The following is a 16,439-nucleotide window of genomic DNA, read 5'->3' on the forward strand; positions in this document are numbered from 1 at the left end:
AATGGCCACACAGCACACGGCTGTAAACAGAGTTTTTTTTTTTTAATGGGCTTACTCTTGGCCACAGACTAACCAAAGGCAAAGACGTGGCCTACGATGGAATCAGCTCGCCCAGAAGATGCCTGTTCACTCTTGATTTGAAGGTAACGGTAAACTGTTCGTAGAATTATTTGTGGAAGACTAATCAGAAAATAAAAAAGTTAATACATAATAGGCTAGTTTCCTATACTTAAAATAAAATATTTTATGCAGTGCACGAAATAAAGCACCACATAATTAGAAGAAAAATATGGACAGCAGTTATGTTATACATACTTTCTATTTAATAAGTCAAAGAGAAAGATATAAAGTAAATGAATTGACCGTGACGTCACTCCTCAGTATTTCATAGTAATTCCATATTAGCAAATCGTTTTGACAGTTCTTAAAAATTAGCTGATTTGACTAGTAGGAAACTAGCCTATTTGACAATAGTTTTTGGTAGGCTCGTAAATTAGTCTCAATTGTGTTTCTTTGGACATTGCATTGAAACGCATATGCAGTTTATTAACTGTTTGTTTGTGTTCAAAAAGTGTTTGTCATCGAAAACAATGGATTCTTCTGAAGAATCCGGTAGGTGAAGATGGGGGGGGGTTACCATGACGTACTAAAGACGTTCAGTTTAGGTTGAGAGAAAGGGACACAGCTATAGCAGTTACATAGCTCCGTCTCTCACTCTCAACCTAAACTGAACGGCTTTAGCACGTCATGGTAACCCCCCTGGTCTCAATGCGGCCGTTGAAGGTTTTTGCCTTATGATTATTTTCCTCTGTGTTTTCTCTCAAATGTGATGAAAAACATTGTGTTTTAACTCAGGAGGTAAGAATATTGAAAACTCTTCTTACCTTAAAACGTTTTTATAACGTTGAAATTATATTACGGGTACAATGATCAGTGTTTATTGGGAGTTCATATGTTTATTTACTACTAATCATGAGTAGCAAGAAGTATAAACTAGCAAAAACATCTGTGACAATGACTAAAAAACCGGCCAAGAGCGTGTCGGGCCACGCTCAGTGTAGGGTTTCGTAGTTTTCCGTATTTTTCTCAAATACTTCTGAACCTATCAAGTTCAAAACAATTTTCCTAGAAATTTATAACGTTGTTTTGTGATTTTTTTCATATTTTTTAAACATACGGTTCAAAAGTTAGAGGGGGGTGGGACACACTTATTTCTCCTTTAGGAGCGATTATTTCCGAAAATATTAATATTATCAAGAAACGCTTATTCATTTTTAAATACCTATCCAACAATATATCACACGTTGGGTTTGAAATAAAAATAAAAACAGTCCCCACTTTACATGTAGGAGGGGTAGGTACCCTAACAAAACATTTTTTTGCACTTTTTATTTTACCACTTTGTCGGCGTGATTGATATACATATTGGTACCAAATTTCAGTTTTCTAGAGCTAACGGTCACTGAGATTATCCGCGGACGGACGAACGGACGGACGGACAGACAGACATAGCGAAACTATAAGGGTTCCTAGTTGACTACGGAACCCTAAAAAGTCCAATGTGAAGACCAGACACACTTCTCCTTATGACACAATTATCCGTATTGACCTTACCTTATGTTCAAAATTCTACCTATAATTCTACCTACCTAACCATATATATTTAAAAGATATGTTTCCCCTCCCCTCGCGCCTCGCCCCGCCCGCGCGGCCCTCTAATTAGTGGTTGACACCTATGACAGACTGTTATAAGACATGTGCGAGAACGGTTGTGCTTCCGTGGTGGATTGTGGACCCCAGCCAGTCCTGCCTGCAGTTCCTGACTCCCGGAGAGAAGGTTAGTGCATGTCTTTGACCGCCTTGACAGATTTTTTGTATTTCTATTTTGCCCCCTCTTGTCCGTTCATAAACACCTTACCTATAGTTTTTAGCCGTATTGTGTAACTGAGACTTTAGGATTCGAGGTTAAAAAACCAAGAATAAAAATGGGAAAAAGAGATTGCTCCATGAGAGGAGTCGGATGAGCGCAGGATTATGCAAGCCTGGGTGCCTAGCCGAATGGCGCAAACGCTCACGAAACGCTCACGAAACGAAGCGCTAGTAGATATCTTTCTCTATCGCGCTTGCGTATTGGCGCGACAGAGCCAGCGGCGTATCGCTTTCGTTTGGCGTCGGAGAAATGCCATTCGGCTGCGGGGCCTGTTATTATTTGTGGCTATCCATCACTGGAAGAGTCCCTTGCTTCAAATACCACAAGGACATTTTTATCTGAAATTTTGTTAGTCATTCTAACTGTAGATTAGGTATTATTTATTCATTTAAGCCAATTAAGTTCTTAATAATAATATAGCTGTACCGCTGTACCCCTTAGGTACATTTCATTAAAGTGTCAAAAGGGCCTCTACATGTTGGATTCGGCTCCGCGCACGCCTCCCAAAGGTACGGAATACCCTATGGTTTCCGTGATGGAAAGATATAGGTACATTTCTCATTTTAAAAATATTAGACATATTATCGCTACATTAATAAATTGAATAAAACATTCAAATAGTTATTGCTCATGCGCATAAACAGATGAATAATAATTTCTTGTAACAATGTCAGATATTGCTCTTATTAAGTACAGTCATCGGCATAAAGAAGTGATGATAATCTGTACCTTGTCGCTTTTAATCGTTTGACAATTTCGTATGACATTTCAAACAAGATGTTAATGTGACAAGGTACATAAATGTTAATTTATATATGCCGGTGACTGTACCTCTTGACCAGTAAAGGCCTACTACATGATATTCCAAATTTACCTGTCTTATGCTACTGTTATCCCGTCGCCACTTGTTTGTTATCTACTGGAAACTCAGAAAGCCACATTTTTGTCATTTACAACTCTCAATTTGCATGGACGGTTTCACGGATATAATAGAAATTTGAATTTGAATAAACACAGACCCATTTTTGACGCCCTACGTTTTTGAATAAGGTCGCAGTGCATATAGGGTGCCGGCGAGTTTTCTAAATATGTGAAGGTATAACGTTCTTTTTTTTTGTTTCCTAAAATGTATATATGTAGGTACGATATTACTGGACTTATTCCAGAAGAATTTCTCTTCTATTGAAGTCTGTTGATGCTCTCTCATGTAAAAGAAAATAACTATTTGCCTTAACATTACGTATTTACACAAAACGTGATTTGTGACAATCATGATTGTATAAGAAAACCTTTCTATGTCCTTTTTGTGCTCACTGATCAACACAAGAATGATAATAGAATAGAAAAGACAAATTACATATAGTAACAAAAACAGAAAGGAATCGGTATATTGCTGGTGGTTTCCAGCGCTGATTTCCGATTCGACCGTCATATTGTGATCGTAACAATAATAAAAAAAAGTAACAAAACCTAAATAATTACGGAATGCAATCAAAATTCTTCTAAATCGTTCCTAAGCCTTATTAAATAACAGTATTGTACAAAATACAATAAAAGCGATATTGTCTCTATAGGTACATGTACAGTTGTACACCTGTAGCAAAATGGCGGTTGGACAGTCACATTTCCGCGCTGAGCAAATATTAGTCGCGTCATAGACAAACAAAATAAGTTAGGCCCACTTGCACCAAACATTTAACTCAGGGTTAGTGGGCTGTCATCTGTCAAATTCCATATAAAATGATGGGTTAACCCTCGAGTTAACCCTCCATTTTCGTTGGTGCAAGTGGCCCTTAGGATAGAATGCGCACTCCATTATATCACTTTTCTTACCAAAACTACATTAAACAGCTACGGTACAACTTTCATAGTAGACATCTAGCGTCAAGTAGTGATTTAATCAGTACTGCTTCTTGAGAACAGATGTCGCGATAAACCAGAAGTTGGACCGAATTAACCGGGACTCTCTTTTGCAATATTAGTTGTAAAATGTTGAGCAATACATAATTTAATTTCATGTTTGAAATTGTACTTTTACGGAATATATGGCCCAAATATTAAAAAAAGTATAGAGTAAGATATTTTCAGTACTTAATGATAGATGTCGCCTAAGAAAAAAAAATACAATCTTTGGCGTTCCAAAGCACATTATTATATATCTCGCTCTGTCGAATCGAGCGTGAACATTGAAAAATTGACCAATTCCCGACTCGAGATGTACAGCCTAGCAAAAAGCGATTTTTACTGTTCTCATACAAAAGTGACTCAATAATAGGCGAGACGACTAAAAAGAACTAATTAGTCCGTCAATTAGATTATCAAAGAATTTTAGACACGTATTTTTTTCTTTTTTCTCGTAAACGAAAAAAGACGACGGTACAGTGCGTTGAAGTTTCGCGTGACGTCACGCCTAGGTACAATTTTTACTTAGTTTTGACACAAGCCTCTTTGCCTTTGGCTAGTCTGTGGTCAAGAGTAAGCCCATTTATAATAAAAAAAAAAAAAAAAAAAAAAAAAAAGCCCCCACTCCGGAACTTTGATGCCCTAAATATTTGTATTTTTTTCATTAATTAGAAAAAGCGAAAGATATGTGTTCAGTATTTTTGGACGATCTGACTGACGGACTAAACAGAATACCTTTTTTATGTAGTCAGGCTACATAAAGTCAGCACTCTATTACTTATTTCTCTATGGTGGCATTGGTGGCGCCCGCAAAACTTTCTTACTTTGTTCCGATGACGGAGTTCTGTTTCTATTGAGCCATTGTGCCTCTGTATTGCGACTGATTGGTGACGGCGTAAATCTGTAGCACTGTGACTTGATAAATAAAAGAGAAACAAGGCCTACTATTGTCCCGGATTTGTAAGAACCTCTTTTTGACACATGACATCGTCCACAAAACGTGAACTCGCGCCACCTAATGAAATTTTAAATAAAATCCTGTAATAATATTTAAAAAAATCAAGTGCTTAAAAACAATATTTCGCTTACTTTACACATAATCTAACACATGTTATATTTTTGCGGATCTTCGTTGGTGAGAATTTTACGATATTAATTTATCACACAGCATTTACTTATCATGTCATTTATCGTTCATTTTTATTTTTAATCTAGTGCTGTAGCAGAGCCTATCACTTCAATTCAAATGACATTTCCGTCAGTTGATAGAAATCGAATATTTTATTATAATATACGATACTTTAAAGAAGTAAAAAGTACAATAAAATTAAATAAGATGAAAACAGGTTTATTATTAATTAATGAACAAATCGTTTATCGTACCAAAGAAAATTTGAATTTCGCGGCTTATTTCAGTGACAAGATTTTAGCAATCGGTGCTTAGTTAAGTTTAGTTTTAATAATCGTATCTAGTTTACAATTTCAATTATATTTTCAATTACATCCCATCATACAATCAATTCAAACAATTCGTAAATAATCGCTAGATTTTGCAAACGATTCGTCTTAGCCACATCTCTACAAATTTCAATGGAAATGTGTCAAAAAGAGGTTCTAAAAAATCCGGGAAAATAATACCCATTCTAACTTACGTATTTAAAATGCGGAAATTCATAATATTGAAAATGAAATGAGTGAATGAATGTGTTAAATAACAGGTGAAAACCATTTATGTCAGCAAGATGTTTATATTCTTGTTGACGTCTGCACGAATCGATGCTCAGTCTGTATATAGTATTTTATGCAACTGGTGGTTAAAAGAGGTCAAAAAAGGTGAGTGGCGGGGGTAACAATTTGAGGCGAAGCCGAAAATTGTTAATAAAGACGCCACGAGCATTTTTTGACTCAGTTAAACACCGTTGCATACAGTACTTTTTCTACGACCAAGCACTTATTTTGAAAAAAAAAATATAAATCAACAAATACCTACTTTCAGTCATCTTAGTTATCTAGTGGACCGCCTACCATTTTGAATATGCAGTTTGAGTGCAAACATGAAAATAAAACTGTCTATGGTATGGTTCTTTGAAGCCTGGCCACTAAGACGAATCGAGCCGAGTTGAATCGGGTTCTCATACATTTGAATGCGATTCGACGCGTCTCCAATGAACGCAGCAGAAAACGAAGGAGTCTCGACTCTGCGAATTGGTTTGTTAAGTTGGTAGTAATGTATTTACTGAACTGTAACAGCTATATCGTGCTACTGCTACTAAATGTTTTCAGGGTATAGACTAGATAGACTTGTCCTGACATCTTTTATGTAGGGTTTTAAAGTTCTATGCACGACCTTGTAACTCACGAATAACAGTACGGGAGTAGAAAAAGTTGATTAACACTTGCGCGAGTGTGTACCTTTTGCTGCTTGAAATTTAGAGTTTTTAATCCCTGGATGAACCAGTATAACACTACTTTGTAACACTTTAACTTTAACGCTACCGTACAGTATTAAAGACCATACAGAAAAAGGTGCATACACCTTAAAGAGATGGCATATATTTTAACTCCGTCAATGACAGACAGATAGTCTAAGAAAAAAGTTTTTAACACGTACCTCAGCTGACGACAAACAATTTAAAAGTGTTCTCAAAAAGTGGCTTAGATGGCGCTAATATTAATATTTGACATTTTAAAACATATCAAGCTAAGAATATGGGCCAAATTGTCAAAACTGAGGTTCAAAAGTTTAAAGCCTGTGTCAAGAGATGGCAGTCTATGCACTGTGATTACACATTTTACTTCGACAGTAACTCTCTATAATACTCGATCCTCTATGGTACATACTAAACGTGTATGGTTCGTTTTGATGCTCGTCAACTTTCAACAAACAACTTAAATGGCATTCTGCACTCAGCCAGTTGAATGCATGGAAAACTTCAGGTCTTAGTTTAAGTTTAAAGTGAGGTAGCAGTTCTAAAGCCATACCTAGCAAAGTCAAAAACTTCTGCTACCATGCTATAAAACTAGAGAGCGGACAAGTCAAACGGTTGCATATGTAGGTACTTAATTGAATATACAGTTGTCGTTGTGTGCGTGCGTAATGATATGACATGCTAGTCGTTCACACGTAGGTACACAGATATGGAAATAATGCGAGCGTGCATCTTCAAGAGTGCTTTGCGTTCAAGACCTTGCGACAGGAGTAGGTATTCAATACAAATCGTCCGGCATTACCGATCTCCTTCCTTCCTTGTCTATGTTTGTATAATATTATGTATGTTACCTTTCTCCTTCGTTTGACCTGATCCACAGAGAGCTACAAATAGTCTAACTGGGAGGCTATTGCACAACATCCTGCATTTTATGATTAAGCACTGAAACTTGGCACAGTTGTTCCTTGGGTGGCCCTGAGTAGATAAAGACCGGGATGCATCGAGAGGCCCCCTTAATTTAGGAGGGAGGAGTGGGGGAAACGCGGAGGAAGCGCGGCGGCGCCAGCCTTCTCCCCCTCCTCCCTCCTAAATTAAGGGGGGCTCTCGATGCCTCCCGGTCTTTATCTACTCAGGGTCACCCAAGGAACAACTGTGCCAAGTCTCAGTGCTTAATCATAAAATGCAGGGTTCCCATACAAGACATATCAATAGCCTCCCCACTCTCCCCGTAGTCAGTGTCACACGTGGTCCCACGGTAGTCTTGTTATTAACACTTTAAAATCCACTGAAAAAGGCGCTGGACAAATCCACTTCAGTGCATTGTCAGCTCTTAAAATAGAAAATATTTTAACTAACTTGGTAAGCTAAAAATTCTTTTTACAGAGACCGGTGCGCGAATGAGTTTTTTTTTATTAAGTCGAGTACGCTTTTACCAAGTGGAGCCATTTTTCCTGTTGAAACTGAATTTTTACAAAGAATGTGGACTAACAATAAGACTCTATAACAGTTAGTCCAAAATTTACTTTGACAATAAGACTATAACAGTCAAAATAAATTTTGTAAGCACATATATAATTACTGTCATTTTTAACCCCCGACACAAAAACGACGGGGTGTTATTAGTTTGACGTATCTGTCTGTCTGTCTGTCTCTTTGTCTGTCTGTTTGTCTGTCTATCTGTATGTGTGTGTGTCTATCTGTGGCATCGTACACTGATAGAAAATACAACTAGTTTTCATGTTCGTTCAACAAGTTTTTTGGTTAAAATAGCGCCTACGTGCTCTTTGGTTCAAACAACAAGCTACTTGTCATTTAAATCGGCAATATATTTGAATCAACAAGTCGATTTTATAAAAACAACCTGACACATTGTTTTAAACATAGTTTGGCTGATTCAAACGGATAAACCGCAACAAGTCGAACTTGTTAAATTCACAATGCAAATTTCTCTCACTGTAGCTCCCGAACGGATGAATGGGAATGTTCTTAGCCATGTTTCATAAAAATCAGTCCACTATGTCGCAGGCGGGGGTTTTTTCAAAATTTTAATTTTGTGGTAGGTTAGTTCGGCAATGGTTTACAAGTTTAATAGCATCGACTACTAGTAATCAATGCTTTATCATCGCGCCGGAGATCGAAACCGGGTCTTCACCTGACGAAGCTCATCTTAGCACACTACTCGATCACCAAACAATAACACACCAGTTAATTTGAATACCACATCAAATTATTTAATATATATACTAGTTTCCAATTAAAAAAAAACAGTATCGTCATTTAAATGAGATCATACGCTTTATATACCTTGAAGTTTCTTCGTAGAACTAGAACTAACTAACTAGTATGGCACTGTGATCCAAAGAGGATCTTGGCCTCCAAAACGAGAGCACGCCACTTATCCCGATCCTGCGCAGCTTCCTGCCAATTATCGGCTTGTAGCTGACACAGATCCGCCATCACGCTGTCTCCCCAGCGGTATCTGGGCCGACGCCGGCTAGAAGATGTCTTCCCAGATACGCCCTTCTTGGCGCCCGATCCTCTCCCATTCTGAGTGACCACGAACCATAAGTCTGTGATTTGTTACGCCGAACGTCGCTTCGCCCACCAATCCACTGTAAGTTCGGTTTCCTCCTTATCCTCCACGTGCCGTCATCTCTCTTGACAGGTCCCAGGATTTTAACTAACTAATTAGAACTAGATGATTATAATATAAGTTGCTCTGTTAATGAAGTCATAGATTAAATATAAGAAGATCATACCATCCCATACTTTAAAATACGACCGCCTAAGAACGCACCATAGATTTAGAATTATTAAACTAGATTGTGGAATCACATTTTTTGCCATACTAAATTGAACCTTATCACTGAGATAGAAAGGTGATCGTATCAGACTAGCGAAAACGGTCCACATGAGAGAGCATTGTTTGGGCTGGTGTCCCTCTCGCACGTGTGACCAGTGTTAAAGAGGTTACCATATTAGTAGTATTTTTATCTGTATATTACCTGACTTTATAACATCTTATATTATTTTATTGTTATATTCAAACTAGGGTTTCGATATATTTCAAAGAATTTTAAAATAATTATAATGTAATTATTTTGATGCCAATAAATCAAAGATTTGTATAATTAAAAAATATGTTCAAATGGGTATTAGTAGATTTGGTAGTAACTTTGAAAATTGACTGGTATCCCCAATGTATGACAGTGATGACGTCACTGAATAATGTTGACATTGTCAGTAAGTGCGAGAGGGACACCAGCCCAAACAATGACCTCTCATGTGGACACACTTTTTGACCTAACTACTCATTCTGGTTTAACTGTAATTCTGTGGAACGCGCATACACTACACCACACATAGATAGCGCCACAAAAAAAATGTCTTGTAGCTTTCGGTTATACTTGTAGATGGCGTTGTGTCACTTTTGACATAGATTTATGACTCGAAAGTGACACTTAACGCCAATGTACAAATAATCGATGGCAACAAGGCATTTCTTGTGGCGTCATCTATGTGTGATGTAGTGCGTGCGCGTTCTTAGGCGGTCACATTTTAATGTACGGGATGTATGATCTCCTTATATTTAATCTATAATGAAATTCAGTTTATGAATAAAGTTAGGAACAACAAAGCAGAAACTTAGGGTCATGAAGTTGGAGGCAAGTTTATTTATCTAGTGGAAGTTGTCAGACATCAAAGTCATTAGTTAACCAAAGCGGATACGTTAGCCATTGAAGGATATACTGCTTAACCAATAAGTGATAATAAATAAATAAATATAAATAAATATTATAGGACATTCTTATACAGATTGACTGAGGCCCACGGTAAGCTCAAGAAGGCTTGTGTTGTGGGTACTCAGACAACGATATATATAATATATAAATACTTATATACATAGGAAACATCCATGACTCAGGAACAAATATCTGTGCTCATCACACAAATAAATGCCCTTACCGGGATTCGAACCCGGGACCGCGGCGTAGCAGGCAGGGTCACTACCGACTGCAATGTATCGTGTCGTGGGATACAATAGTATAAGACTTATAATATATTGACTGGGATATAGACAGTGATTATTTTTTTAATTTTTATTGAGGTCCCGATATTACATACACAAGATTGGTAAGACAAGCCATCGAGATTCACAAATATAAAAATTTCAATCGTGAAGATTATCAAATGTATGGAATCTACTTAGTGATAAAGTGTAAAAAAACCAATGCAATGAGAGTTAAGCAAACGTAGTGACACTGTGAGTGTAGTGGGTTTAGACAGACCAACGAGTGTGAACACTGTGAACGCGACCAATGGTAAAGCTGAGAGTGAACGCAGCCGACCCGCGCGAATGAGGGTAGATCGCGCGCTGTCTACGCAACTTTGACGTCCACCCTTCTTCAGTCGTTCAGTGTCCATGCCGTGATCATGATGCATGCAACTGCATCGAAATATCGGGACCTCAATAAAATCAAAAAGGTAATCACGGTATATGTATATCCTGGACTCCTGGTCAATATAAGTCTAATGAAACTAACCGTGAATCATATAAAACAATAGTATTTGACTCAGCCTTGAATGGATAGGTGAAGATCGGACAGTCAAAAATATCCTACTTGGGGAGACTGAATGAACGCCATCCTTGCTGGTCACCCAAAATATCGTTGGGCGGACAGAGCTGGAGGTAGACCTCCGTGAGCTCGGCGTTGGGGAAAGTTGACGCGATACCACTCATGCAAAATGGCGTACTCTTGTGTTGGAGGCCAAAACTCCTTTTGGATTATCGCGCCAGCCACGTAAGTAAAGACTAATTTAACTAAGAATTAACTAAAGCAGTATTTTACAAATTGAGAAACCTGATAAAAACAAATGAGACCGGTACTGTCCTCCTTTGATATATTATATCAAAGGAGGAATTCTGTAATAAATAAAACAACTAAATTGTCCGACCTCACACACTTGGTGCATCCAAGCCATTAAATGGATTATGGATTTAAGTATAATTAATACCGAAAATTCTCCTCACATGTGAAAGTCAACACTACGGTAACACCAAGCCAACACTGACATTGGCAAATTCACCCTGTGCATATTGGCAGGGAGTAAAAGCCAAATCAGGAAAAAAAAGTATAATTTATTTTTAAAGACTCATCTTTCGCCACTTCTTACACGTGCGAGAGGCAGGCAACAAATTTATAATCTCGTAATACGAAAATAAACAAACTGTTACAGGCAGACTTTGCTACAGATAGAACTTTCAAAAGCTACTCACTCTTAGCTTCATAATATCTTAAGTAAAATAAAGAGACTGATTTCTTCGTGGAACAAGGCTTAGATTTTCTTTACAGATAATTAAAAACTTTACCATTCTCAAGTGGTTAAATAGTTCTTCGCAAACACATACGAATATGATTTGTACTAGCTTTTGCCCACGGCTTCGCACGCGTCAGAAAGAGACAAAAAGTAGCCTATATCACTCTCCATCCCTTCAACTATCTCCACTTAAAAAATCACGTCAATTCGTCGCTCCGTTTGGCCGTGAAAGACGGACAAACAAACAGACATACACACTTTCCCATTTATAATATTAGTATGGGAGTATGGATTAAATGAAAGCAGTTGAGCAAGGACGTTATATTTTACCACCAACATTAATATTGTTCGGTTTTACTTGATATAAAAATGTGGCATTGCATTTGTCACGTTCAATGGATCAATGTAAATTTGATAGGAGGGGGGAAATAAGATAAAATAAAATGGTGACAGACTGGGACCCGGAGAATACCATAGCCGATGCAGGCCGGGGTTCGGGCAGACCAAAAAGGAGATGGCAGGACGACCTAGACGCGTTCTACTCAAACTGGTGGGAAAACGCTGATAACAGGGTCGAGTGGAAAAAACGAGGGGAGGACTTTGCCCAGCAGTGGGACACTAAAAGAGGCTAATAAAAAAAAAGAGATATTTGTCACAATCATAATTACAATACGATTGACACCTATATATGTTGTTGAATAAGAAATATTTTGGTTTCAAGAAAAAAACTCAAGTCTAGTTTTAAGCCATGTATTTGAATATCCATTATACGAATTACTTACACAACAAAGCAATTTAATCATTTTGGTGTTATTCGTCTGAAGAATTTGACGACTCTGAGCTACTTTTTGATGATTCGGAGCTGCTTTTTGAGGACTCAGAGCCATTTCTTGATGATTCACATTTCTTTTTTGAGGAAGATAAATACTTAGCCACAGTACCACGTACGTCACTGTCGCTGCCATGTATTTCGTCGACTTTCTTCCCATTCTTTATAAAAATAAACCTTGGGATACTGGGTAAGTAACTCAGTCCATATTTCCAAACTTCTTTATGCTCTTTAAGGTTATCTCTATCGACCTGAAAAAGAACATCATTAATCTTAATTTATAATTCAATATAGTCCTTAAATTTGCTGGTAGCCTAGCGGTAAGTGCGTGCGACTTTCGTTCCGCGGCTCGCACCAATGAGTTTTTCTTAACAAGTGCGAAATGGAGAAGGAAAACATCGCGAGGAAACCGGACTAACTCCAATAAGGCCTAGTTATGGAAGGTCAGATGACAGTCGCTTTCGTAAAACTAGTGCCTACGCCAAATCTTGGGATTAGTTGTCAAAGCGGACCCTAGGCTCCCATGAGCAGTGGCAAATGCCGGGATAACGCAAGGATGATTATGATAAAGTCCTTACTTAGTTGGCGCGATCACCCAAAATGAGTCTTGGCCTCCAACACAAGAGCACGCCACTTTACGCGGCTCAATATAAAGTACGTAAGTACTTTACGTACTGTCGTAAAAGATTCTATGGTGGCCGAGTATTCAAATTGGTTGACTTTATATTTATCAAAACACCTAGCGTCTTCTTATTTTTTCTCGTTCCCTCAATGCTGAGGATCGCGACCACAGTACGAATAGCGTGTCCCCATTTAAAGCGGTCATAAGCATTGTGGACTGCACGGTATAGTAGTAGTAGTAATCACTTTATTGTGTACAACAGATTTATATACAGTTTACAGGAACAGAGGTACGAAGGCGAAGGAGGAGGTATAGGCGGTCGCCAGTCGACTTCTTCATACATTCAATATTCATTAGCCCCAAGATTATACACGTCTCCATATTATGTATTGCTGATCTCTTAATCACCATCAAAACACCTTACCATGAGAATGACTAGGTTGTCCGTATTCGCTGCAATGTCTTCGACAGTGGGTTTAATCTTTTTGCAGTATGGACACCAAGTTACCATAAGAAAGATCATGACTAATTTGTTGCCGGCTCCATTGATGTTGGCTTCTAAGTCCGTTTCGTTTATAATTGAGATTATTTTGCTCCTGAAAAAAATACAGATACTTGTTTTCAAGGGTCATGATTGTAAAAAAAAGAAAAAGCGTGGGGACTTAGCAGCAAGAGTGTGAGCCTTTCAATTTAGAGGTCGTGGTGTCAAACTTCGTTTGTGACTTCTATTATGTACTTAGTTACTTACCACTAAACACACACCTACATGACTTCTAGCCAATCTCGAAACTATACGTGTTTTTCATTGGCAAACGTTAAAATAATATATATACTCTTACCTATCTTAATAATATTAAGTAGTAACTAGTTAGTTAATATTATTATTTCACTATCAAATATAAGGAATTTGAGAAACGTGTGACGATTTTTTTTAGCCTTACTCTGGTTCTGTAGTACTCGTAGCTGTAGATGTGTCAGATATATTCTCTTCTCCAGATTCGTCAGAATCAGCTTCGGCTCCGAGGGGTCTCTGCAATTACCAATAAATTACCTTCATTATATCAATAATCTATACGCAACAAGCCAGCTGTAACTACTCGTATCCCTACAACTTTTATTTGAAAACAATGAAAACCCAATCAAGATGATTTTCTTTTATTTGGTAGTACTTATTTAAATAAGAATTATATTAAGATTGTTAGCTAGGCATTTTCGCGAAAAAAGATTCAAAAACTTTTATTTCTAAAATAAATAGGTAAATTTAATGTTTTTCCTTCTCTGAATAAAATGCGTGAAATGTAAAAAAAAGCGTCCCAAATTTATTTTTCCATATCGTTACCCTTTTTCAAACACTTTGTACAGCGGTTTCAAAGTGGAAAGTATGCATAATAATAGAAAATTTTGGGACCATTTTTTTTGTCTCTTATCTTTTGTCCTAGATCGAAAGGGCTCGTGATTCTGAGTAGGAAAAAAATAAAATTTACCTACCTTAGAAAAAATATGTTTGGTGATTGTTCTCGCGAAAATGCCTAACTTTAATTAAATTTTCATTTTCAAAAATGTGAAAGGAAAATACTTGTTGGCTCAACTTCTAGCTATTTATAGTATTTTATGCAACTGGTGGTTAAAAGAGGTCAAAAAAGGTGAGTGGCGTGGGTAACAATTTGAGGCGAAGCCGAAAATTGTTAATAAAGACGCCACGAGCATTTTTTGACTCAGTTAAACACCGTTGCATACAATACTTTTTCTACGACCAAGCACTTATTTTGAAAGAAAATTATAAATCAACAAATACCTACTTTCAGTCATCTTAGTTATCTAGTGGACCGCCTACCATTTTGAATATGCAGTTTGAGTGCAAACATGAAAATAAAACTGTCTATGGTATGGTTCTTTGAAGCCTGGCCACTAAGACGAATCGAGCCGAGTTGAATCGAGTTCTCATACATTTGAATGCGATTCGACGCGTCGCCAATGAACGCAGCAGAAAACGAAGGAGTCTCGACTCTGCGAATTGGTTTGTTAAGTTGGTAGCAATGTATTTACTGAACTGTAACAGCTATATCGTGCTACTTTTACTAAATGTTTTCAGGGTATAGACTAGATAGACTTGTCCTGACATCTTTTATGTAGGGTTTTTAAGTTCTATGCACGACCTTGTAACTCACGAATAACAGTACGGGAGTAGAAAAAAATATTATTGATTATTCATCAAGTACCTACTAGGATTTTAAGATAAGTGACGGTAAGATTTTAAGTAAGTAAGTAAGTAAACACTTTATTGTACAGAAAAATAATACAGCACATAATATTTAAAATAAAAAGTTTCAAAGTTTCAAAGTTTCAAAGTTAAGTGATTTTATTATGGTAGTACAGCTTTTAATTAAAATATAGCGGAAGAGCTCTGGAGTTAATGATCTAACATTGGTAAATTGTAGTAAATACTTAAATAAATACTTAACTATCTACTAGTAAATACTCGCACTATTAGGCACTGATTAATTAAACTGATAATGATTTTATCACAACTGGGATCAACCACCTCATGCCACACTAGGTAAATTAAAAAAAACTTAACTGACCTTGTCTTTCGCCAGAACAGTAGCAAGCGCACATATTGCTAGGATCACTGACAACCTATATTGCATCTTGCGAAAGTCAACCGTTGTAGGTAAGTTCTAGTTTTTAAAATTCAGAAATCTAAATAGTCGACACAGTAATGCTTAGTACGGTGCCCACAACTGTTCTGTCAGACACGATGTTTCGTTATCAAGAGGTCACTAATTAGCTCGCACATTTGCCTAAAAGGAGATTAGAGACTGCTTACATACCTACTGCATCAGGTTATCAGGGTTTATCGTGGTTTCACGAAATACGTCAACTGCAAACATTATGAGAACTCTGAATTTCTTGGACCTATAAATAAGGAAAATATTACAATTATAAACAAAGAGTAGGGGCCCATTTCTCAAAACTGAAAGTTACAAGTTACAAGCGGAAGTCTCTTTCCAACTTGTCATATTAGACATTGACTACCACTTGTAAATTGTAACTTGTAGCTTCGAAAAATGGGCCCTAGGTCTGTATAAATATATGATAGTTCATAACTGTCTGGTGTCTTCTCAACATCGTACCACAAGTCAAATGTATGGAATCCAGTGGTGTTTGTGTAGAAAACCGGTGATACTTATTAGAGTTGAACAAGCGTGGTGACACTGTGAGTATAGTGTGTTTGGACAGATCAACGAGTGTGAACGCGACCAGTGGTAACGTTCAAAGCGAATGCGTGCGAAGGAGGGTAGATCGTGCGCTGTCTACATAACTTTGACATCCACCCGCCTTCTTCAATTTTCCGTGATCATGATGCATATAATACCAAAATATCGGGAGCTCGACAAAAAGGTAATC

At 37.4% G+C, this 16,439-nt stretch overlaps 2 protein-coding genes across 4 annotated transcripts in view; one reads left to right on the forward strand and one right to left on the reverse strand.

Annotated features, from left to right (window-relative positions):
- The window catches only part of LOC125242531 (tachykinin-like peptides receptor 99D), a 317,790-nt gene that overhangs the window by 200,170 nt on the left and 101,181 nt on the right, over window positions 1-16,439 (forward strand). The gene's annotated exons all lie outside the window — the stretch shown is intronic.
- Window positions 12,315-15,801, reverse strand: LOC125242532 (thioredoxin-1-like). 2 transcript variants are annotated; one of them, XM_048151286.1, is made up of 4 exons: window positions 15,614-15,801; window positions 13,973-14,067; window positions 13,456-13,627; window positions 12,315-12,660 (listed from the first exon to the last, which is right to left on the reverse strand). In XM_048151286.1, exons 1-4 carry the CDS (start codon window positions 15,677-15,679, stop codon window positions 12,391-12,393), a joined length of 603 nt encoding a protein of 200 aa, XP_048007243.1. In that variant the 5' UTR covers window positions 15,680-15,801; the 3' UTR covers window positions 12,315-12,390. The 2 variants fall into 2 exon arrangements, with proteins under 2 accessions (XP_048007243.1, XP_048007244.1); XM_048151287.1 differs by having other exon boundaries at window positions 13,973-14,061; window positions 15,614-15,800.

This window comes from Leguminivora glycinivorella, chromosome 3 (assembly GCF_023078275.1).
Source record: "Leguminivora glycinivorella isolate SPB_JAAS2020 chromosome 3, LegGlyc_1.1, whole genome shotgun sequence".
Classification (NCBI taxonomy): Eukaryota; Metazoa; Arthropoda; class Insecta; order Lepidoptera; family Tortricidae; genus Leguminivora; species Leguminivora glycinivorella.

Excerpts from the sequence above, each read along its gene's own strand:
- LOC125242532 (XM_048151286.1), bottom strand. The coding sequence starts at position 15,679 with ATGCAATATAGGTTGTCAGTGATCCTAGCAATATGTGCGCTTGCTACT. Across the intron at positions 13,628-13,972 it reads ACGAGTACTACAGAACCAGA|GAGCAAAATAATCTCAATTA; the intron begins GTAAGGCTAAAA and ends TATTTTTTTCAG. Across the intron at positions 12,661-13,455 it reads ACAACCTAGTCATTCTCATG|GTCGATAGAGATAACCTTAA; the intron begins GTAAGGTGTTTT and ends GTTCTTTTTCAG.